This window comes from Falco punctatus, assembly GCF_963210335.1.
Source record: "Falco punctatus genome assembly, chromosome: 8".
Taxonomy (NCBI): Eukaryota; Metazoa; Chordata; class Aves; order Falconiformes; family Falconidae; genus Falco; species Falco punctatus.
The window spans coordinates 16,408,470-16,417,008 of record NC_137588.1 but is presented as its reverse complement, the minus strand read 5'-3'; the positions used below and the strand labels follow the sequence as shown (position 1 = coordinate 16,417,008).

The 8,539-nt window shown below is 42.9% G+C and overlaps 1 protein-coding gene across 1 annotated transcript in view; it reads left to right on the top strand.

Moving 5' to 3' along the window:
* PPP1R1C (protein phosphatase 1 regulatory inhibitor subunit 1C) overlaps positions 1 to 8,539 on the top strand; it is a 53,360-nt gene that overhangs the window by 20,479 nt on the left and 24,342 nt on the right. The window contains exons 3-4 of the mRNA XM_080400319.1: positions 1,495 to 1,532; positions 3,391 to 3,451. Of these exons, the coding sequence (XP_080256445.1) occupies positions 1,495 to 1,532; positions 3,391 to 3,451 (99 nt within the window). The remainder of the gene's footprint in view (positions 1 to 1,494; positions 1,533 to 3,390; positions 3,452 to 8,539) is intronic.

The following is an 8,539-nucleotide window of genomic DNA, read 5'->3' as shown; positions in this document are numbered from 1 at the left end:
GCTTAATCTGATACCCCAAAATGCTTTACAAGGTGAATAGACACTGCTAATACTTAAATAGGCAGGGTGATATTTACAGGTAGGGAAGGCAAGGAAGAGATTAGTCACCTTACAAAAGGTCATACAAATGTCAATGGCAGGAACTGGCTTTCCGATTGTCCTGTCTAATTCTGTATCTGTGGGGCCACGCTTCAGTAATCAGTGCTGTTTTCAGCTACGTTTTGGAACCTCGAGTACAAGTAATTTGAATGTCTTTCATATAAAGGTAGTGGGAAATGTATATATTGAAAAAAATCCATTAAGTAATTCAACTGACGTTTGCTAGATGCACAGATACAATGGTAAAGAAAACAATAGAAAACACAATCCGTCTGCCTGGACTGGCTCATCCCCTCACACAGCGCACTACAAGCTGCCAATGTCAAGAGAATAAGTCAGATAAAGTGATATTGCCTAGACCTAGTTCTTCCCTCAGACCTACATTCACAGATCTGCCACACCTCAATGGAAACGGCACAGTGATATCTGCAAGTGGGAGATTTTAGAAGCGGTGTTGGTAGAGTGAGAGATTGATGTCTCTGGTTTTAACGGCATTTTATTTTAGAGCTCTAAACTACTGTGTATCAAAGATCCTACATTATTTTCATCAAATATTTGGGAAATCATCATCAGAAGACAGACACTTTCTGTCCATTAACCACATCTACAACAGTAGAAAAATAATTTAATCTCATGGAAAAACTGGTTAAGTGCAGTGGTTAGGAAGATCCTTGACCCTCTTCTGCTCCACACAATTTCACTTAGTTGTTCAGACAGCTTCTCAGAGATGCTTATTTTCATTAGAAATCTCTAGTATTAACCATTTCTGCCATGCCTATCGTCCAAAGCAAATTAAGGCAACAAAAGTAAAAAGTTCCAGGAAAAATTGTCAGTCCAGCAATGTCATGAAACTTTTAAGACGAAAGATTAGTCTTTTTTAAGCTTTGGCTTGCCAATTTTACATATTACTGTTAGGCGCTCTTCATTACCAGTATCAGTATGCTCATAACTTAACTGAGGTGAGGTTATTATTAGTATTTGAGTCCAGTGGAGCCTTGCGTGAGTTTCTGCACACCGTTTGGCAACCAAGCCTTTCCTGACCACAGAGGCACGTGCAGTCCCCAGGCAAAGCAGCCACGATCCCTGATGGCCGCTGGATTGCGCAGAGCCCTGCTGCAGCCTGGCCAAAGGACCTGCTGCTAAAGGCACTCCATCGCTTGCCGTTAATTCACAGCCCCAAACTGGGAGTTACGTGCTTTAGACACAGTGCTTATGCCTAAATGCTGGTCAGGGCTTCTGGTTTTGACACACACACAAGCGAGAAAGAAAAGCTGTGAATCAGGATTATTTCTGATTTACACTAGTGCTGCAGGGGTCAGGGCAGAGTCGCAAGGGTTAGCACTGAGAATTGCTTTTGTACTAACTTTTCTCTTTCTGTATCTTTTCCTCCCTTAGAAAAAGATGAGAAGAGAACAAACATCTCACAGGCAGAGGTAAGTGAAATATTTTATTTTTTTTTAATATATTTATTGTTAAAGCAGGTCGGTCTGTTGTAACAACCCCTTTGAAACTCTGTTTCATCCAGGTTAATGTCTTCATTTACACTGTCACACCACGTTCAGTAGCACAGCCTTTTAGGAACTGTTGCTTTCAAACCAGAGCTGTATAAAGCTGTGTTGTGTCCTGGCTTTGCTGGATCTCCCTTCTCCCTGAGGCAGGGAATTGGGAAAGGAAAGTTTCCCCTCTGCCTTACTACCATGCACTGGCAAATCATAGTAAACCTGGCCCAAGGCGACCCCACCAGGTCACCTCATCCAGCATTGCTTTGGGTCCGCAGATCGCTGCTGGTCTACAAAACCATTGCAAACTCTTCTCTCTTCCCATCATTTTCCAAGCCTACAGCAGGTAGTGCACTGGTATCTGTGGAAGAGTTAAAATTTTGTCGGTTCCTCCGATTTCATTTTCTTACTTCCCCTTGCATAGCTCCTGCAATTCTCTGATCCCTGTCTCCTTCACCCATTGCTCAGAGAAGCAGACAGCACTTAAAATAGCAGCAGGATGTATTGATTGGTTCAGGTTTGGACTCAAATACAGACTTATATTTAGTTGGGCGAGGCTCAACAACCTATCCTGCAGTGTTTATAAATAGCTTTCTCTTTCAAAAGAAGACAATATTTTATTTATAAATGTTATCATTCCATCCGTTGTGATAAGGTAAGGTAATAGGATTGACCATACTTGTGTGAAAGTGATTTTCTTAAGAGCTGTCTGAAATGTTCCTTGAAGAAATAGATCTGATTCAAATTCACAGGCTATGTACCAGTCAAAATACTCAGGGGAAAAGGCATTTTTAGCAAATATTTGGGAAAAGACAACCCCACAACTAGAAATTGGTTAGATGAGCAAAAATAAAGCTTGCCTACACACAGCTGTTTTTGAACCTTTTTTCTTAGGAATGTGGTATGGTGTTTATGTCTTCAAAGGCTAGCTATATGTGTGTGACCTTATGTAGTTTTATTCTCCTTTGTGTATGGACATATTTCATGTTGGTACAACATGGACACCAATTTAACTGCTTCCATTTTGCGAAAGTTCCTCTACTTTAGCACTGGAATGTATTCTGCTTAGTTTTTTCTAGCTGTACATTAGTATAATTATACTAATATTACTCTATGTGTAATTTTACTACCATTATTTTGGAGTGATTTATCTTCTGTGTCTAGGTGTGATTTTGGTGGAATCATAAAAGGTTTAACTGTGTCTAAATATATCACTTAAATCAGGCCTAGTTAAAGGCTGAGTGATCTGTTGCTGAAATTATTTTAGGAGTAATAAAACACATTGAAGAAGCGCAGGAGGAGGGATCTTCCATTTATTTATGTAAAAAATTACATATTAATAATTATAGTAGTACCTTACCTGTACATATAATAATTTGTTACATTGTATTTAATTGGAATATTTGTTAACGTAAATCTTGCAACTATATTAATAGATGTAACATTTATTTGCCCTATGAGAGTCTGTTACATAGACTGCTAAAAGCACAGGCTATCTTGATTTTATGCCTAACAATATTTTTTTAGAGTGGAGGGTAATTTTCAGTAGTATTGGGTCTGTTTTGCCTGGGAGCCTTAAAGGTTGTCCATTAAACACGTATTTTGCCTATCTAATCTTAGTTTTCCCTGTACTCATGCGAGCCTGGGAGCTGGCACCAGATTTATACAAGATTATTTTCTTAGAAACTTCTCAGAGTGGTGTGCGCCCCCTCTGAAAGCAGCTGTGGGGCGAGCAGAAACCTCTCCCCGTGCCCATCTCTTACTGCCTCTCTCTGTGTTTTGTGCCCCCCAGTCGCAGAGTGCCTCTCCCAAGCAGAGGAAGCAGAGCGTCTTCACCCCGCCTGCCCTCAAAGGTACTGTGTGGTGCTGCCCCTGCCCTGGCAGGGCGCGTGCCCCTGCCGCCGCGGCGCGGGTCTCTCCGGCAGCGGGAACGCCGGGCACCTGGCCGTCGCGGTCACACTTCGAAGTCACTGTCTGGCATCGACCGTCTGCCTGACACAGGCCATCTATATGTCCTCACCACACCATCTTGCAGCAGTGGCAAATATTATTATTATTTTTTTTTAATAATCTTCTTTTTTTGAGAAGTCTTGATACTTGTATTAGTTTGATATAACAGGTATTTCTATGCCAACCCTTGAAGCCAGCTCCTGGAATATATGAATTCTATCAGCACTGGCCTATACAGCTCTCTGTTTCTCACGTAAGCTGCTCCCACGCGCTAGGCCCCCTTTCCAGGCAGCTCTGGAAAGAGCAGCCGGAATTGTGGGCTGGGGATCTGATCATAGAGAGTGTGAAGCCTTTAAGCCAGGGGTCCTCAAACTTCGTAACCAGGGGGCCGGCGCGGATGCAGTGGCAGGCAGTCATCTGCGGCTGCTTGGTTTCATCCCCCCACCCCCGGTGGGGGGGGCGGGGGGGATCTGTAAATACCGGGGGGCGGATTGAGGACCCTGGGGGGCCGTATCCAGCCCGTGGGCCGTAGTTTGAGGACCCCTGGTTTAAAGGGCTTACGTGCTTTTCAGAAATGAACGTAAAAGCAGCAGGAATATTAGCTGGGGTCGGAACAGCTACACTTAGGCCTTGTTTGTCAAATAACTCTGAACAGAGTTTGACCTGATGGTGCTTGCAGTGGAGCAAGATCTGTATCGATTCACCAGCACTTCTGACTGACACGTGTCAGCGTAGGACTGTTCTCAGCCTGTAGACCAAAGGCTATCCTGTCAGGTGTCTCTTGATAGATAATGAATATCCTCTATTTCCATTCCTTCTGCTTAACACAGTTTATTACCTGGCAAAAAAGGCAGGATAGATCTGATTTGTTGTGCAAAGTACTGCTGCTGCTTTTAGATAATTCACCGTATCAGCCACGTCTATGTATCTCATTCTGTAGCTTCAGTTCCCTAGTGCTTGTCCTAGCAACAGTGAAAACATCACTCAGGTGGCACACGAGGCTTACTATCTGTTTGTCAAAATGGGCTGAAGTTTGCATACTGGATATTAGAAATAATCTTATTACAATCAATTATAGTGCTTTGTGGAAAGAAGCAGCTTTGCGTGGGTAGCAGCAATACCTGTTGATCTCGCCGCTGTGTCATTTTGCTGTGCAAGCCCAAGCCAAATACTGCGCAGATGAAGTGCTCTGTGAAACAGGTCCTTACATCCCCGCCCAAGGGCTGCAGCCATCTCGGTGTTACCTCTGGTACCCTGCTGAGACCTGGGGAAGTACCTGGCATAGTTTGCTTCTACATCAGCTTCATTCCTAGGGAGCAGCAGGGAAGTAGGAAAGTATGTGATTCAAGATAGATCACAACTAACCCGAAATGTCTTGTTAACAGGACAAAACAAAGCACAAAATACCTCTCCTCAGCACCTTAATACCCCAAACTGCACAGTATTCCCAGACACACAGGTGGGCACCTGGAAGTTGATAACCCTTCCTGTAAACAGTCTGAATTGTTCCAGATTTACCATACTGTAACTGTCATAAATACTATCCTTTTTATTTTAAAATTACTTGAAGTAGAAAATGCATTGTTCCTTCCTCTTCATTGTTACAAAAACTTGAATGTTATTTTGTGTAGACTAAGAGATTAGGAGGCAAACGTAGCAATGTGAAGTACACAACACTGTGAAAGCGTTACTGAGAAACAGAGTTTTAAATTATTCTAGTTTTATAGCAGTTGAAGATAGCAATATTCAACAGCATTTTCAGAATAACAGGCTTCATAATTACACCCTATTCCCACGGCTTTGCATATGTTTATTTCCTGTGGGCTGTTTCTCCCTCAGTATACTCACAATACGGTACTCCATATACAGTAAAGAATGAGATTCTGGATGCTGAACCTCCCCCCTCCACACCCCCTTTGGCTGCTCTGCATCCTGCGGGGCTGTTATTAATGGAAGGTGGGAAAGGCTGTAATCCACTGCCTTGCATTCAAAGATGGAGATAACGAACCTCCATGAAACAGAAGTCATAGTGGAAAAGAGGGACACACACCTTTGTTTGCTAATTTCTCTGGCATTTTAGTAGCTTTTAGCTGCTGTTAACTCAAAGTTCCCAGAAATAAGCCCAGCCTGCAGGCGGGTGCAGTGAGCTGTGGGAGAGGCGCGGGGCCGTGGCACCAGCTCTGCTCTGTGCCTGCCGCAGGGAAGGGGTCAGTACAAACCGTGGGGACAGTCATGCTTCAGCCGAATCGCCAAGTAGCTCTTGAGATCGTTATTTCTTCAAAGCAAAAATATTTTTGCTGCACTTCCTGCAGGTTCCTTGAAATAGTTACACAACTGTGTGAGTGAGAGGTTGCTAGTTTCATGAATTCATGGCTGAGCAAGAGTAAATGAACCCACATGTTGCGATTACAAACAAAATAGGAAGTTGTTAACATGGTTGAAAGGAGCAGAAGCAACCTCAGACAGTACTGATGACTAGTTACAGTACCAGAACTACAGTACATGTTACATGGAATATGCAAATACATGAAAATATATGAAATAAATGAAAACACAGTCCTGCTGAGGTTCTGCATGTCATGGTAAATATATGGAGATCAGCTTGTTAGTTAAATGTGGGCATATTTTTCCCCTCTGCCATAGCAGTCACCTAAACTGAAAGACAATGTTGTTATCTAAGATGTCTCCTAAATATTTTGGTTCCATCCTCACAAGGGCTTCCTGCAGCTCAAGGCAGGTTTGTAGTTGCTGCAGCAAGCTATAGCAAACCCGTCTGTCTGCAGAGCCAGCATCATGTTGTGGTGCAACAGGCAGGTTCTTATTACTATATATTTGTGTTTACTTTGGCTCCTGCTTTTATTTTCCTAAACGAAAATGCACCAGAGTCCCTACAGACAGGACAAATAGCTGACTCATCTCAGAGCATTGCTCTTTTTACTGGAATACAGTGTGCTGGAAAAATCAATGTGAGAGCTATTGATTTAAGTGGTAATCTGGAGAGTGAATCAGACAGCAAACCAGATAACAGCTCAGTGCAGTGTTCTTGTTAGTATTACATTACCAAACCTAATGGATGTCACAGAGGTTTTCCATTTTGCTTTCAAAAGCATTTCTTTTTCTAACCCTGCTACACTAGTGTTTGTTAATTCCACACTCTTATGCAGCGTGCGATGTTGGCAAAAGCCATTATCTGAAGATTGCACCAAATTATTTGCAATTTACCTCTTCTCACATTTTTTTCTAGGTATAGCAGCACTCTTAACTGAGGGTTCTGACTGTTTGTGTCACTTTTTTCTTCTGTTACTCTTGGGCTTTGATGTCTGAACTTCAGATTCTCACATCCTTCTGTAACTTCCAATGCCCTACCATACTAATCTTGAATCTCCATCACTTTCTTTCTTTTTAAGCTCTTCATGTGTTGGAGGTTGGCTTGAACCTCCCTATGAAAAACACCATAAAAACAACCAGGGGAAGGTTTCTCAATTTGAAGAGTCGCCAGTTTTACCTGGGGCAGACTTTTCCAGCCAATTCTCATTGCATAAGGCTTGTTTCTCCTATTTACTAATCTGTTTCTCATTCTGTATGACAAAACCAAGAAGAATCCTTCGGTTCTTTCCCTCTGTATCAAAGCAGACATCCATCTGCTTTAGCACAAGTACCTATCCTTCCATCCGCCATCCATCCAACCACAAATAACATCTTTAAGGATGTCTTCATTGTTCTAGTCGGTGGGTTAGAGGAGGTCCTGGAAGTCTTGCTGGATTCTCACCTTTTTCCTCTCACAACTTGCCAGAGAAGTCTAAAATGGGACGATAACCCTCCCAGGTAGAGAGGGACCAAGTGGAAGGCAGCTCAGGCTGCCAAGACAGAAGCAGATTGCACTTATCCCGGGTCATGGTGCTTCCTTGACGCTCCATTGCCACTTGAGAATCAAAAGAGCACATTTGAGCTTCAGAGCTACAACTGCGACTTTCCATCCCGAGGCATAGTTTGTACTGAGGCAGGTTTCCTTTTACCTAGATAGTCATTTTTTGTTTGGTATCTCGGCTCATCCTTGGAAGGAAGCACGGGCTGAAGTGGCAGGAAGCAAGGGTTACAAAGGCAAACAGACGACAGCCCGAGCTGTTCCCAAACCTGCGCTGCTCCCCAGAGCTCTCAAGTCTCCACATTATCTACCAGATATTGCTATTAATACCAGCAGCTATTTAAATACCATCAAGGTCTCCCCCTGTGAAGGAAGTGCACGTTCCCGAGTGGTTTGAGGATTTCGTTAACAGTGAGCCTACTGGTGTGGGTGTGCTGGAGGTCAGGGAAAGAGGAAGCCCTCCCTTGTGCCTGTTCGCCCTGCAGGAGGCTATTTAGATCAGCACCAAGGTCCTGCGAATTTCAGCGGGCTTTAAGGAGAGTTCTTGCAGCTTTCTGTGTTCACTGGACCACCTTTGCAAATAGCTGCAAAAAAATGAAATCATAATTAAAGTCTTTCCCTACAGAGGTGAAAGGTACATGTGACTGTTTTCCCTCTCGGCCTTTTGGGAAATACATTCTTTAAACTCCCCTCTTAATGTGTTTTTCTTTGCATAGAAACAAAGACTTTTTCTTGAGCTAGACCCCAGCTACAGCATTTGAAATGGGATTAAATCTGAGTTGTTACAAATCTAAGGAACATTCAAAGACACCATTTCAGTTTGACTCATTAAAACAGCCAGGACTCACTGGCTGTTCCCAAAGTGTTCAGGCCCAGGGATTTGATACATGCATAATTCTAGTATTTACAATGATGGTTGATATTAAATGAGCTCTTTCTAGCTTCTGCCATGCATTTCAGATGCTTGGCTTGTTTAGTGCCTGCTTGTTCTTCTCTCCAAAGGAAACAACATGCAGAATAAATGATTAAAATCATGATGTCCCTCCTGAAATATGTAATTTATTAGAAGCAATTAGTACAGTATGTGGCCCTCATCCAGATTTGTAACCCCTTAGGCCAGCTTGAT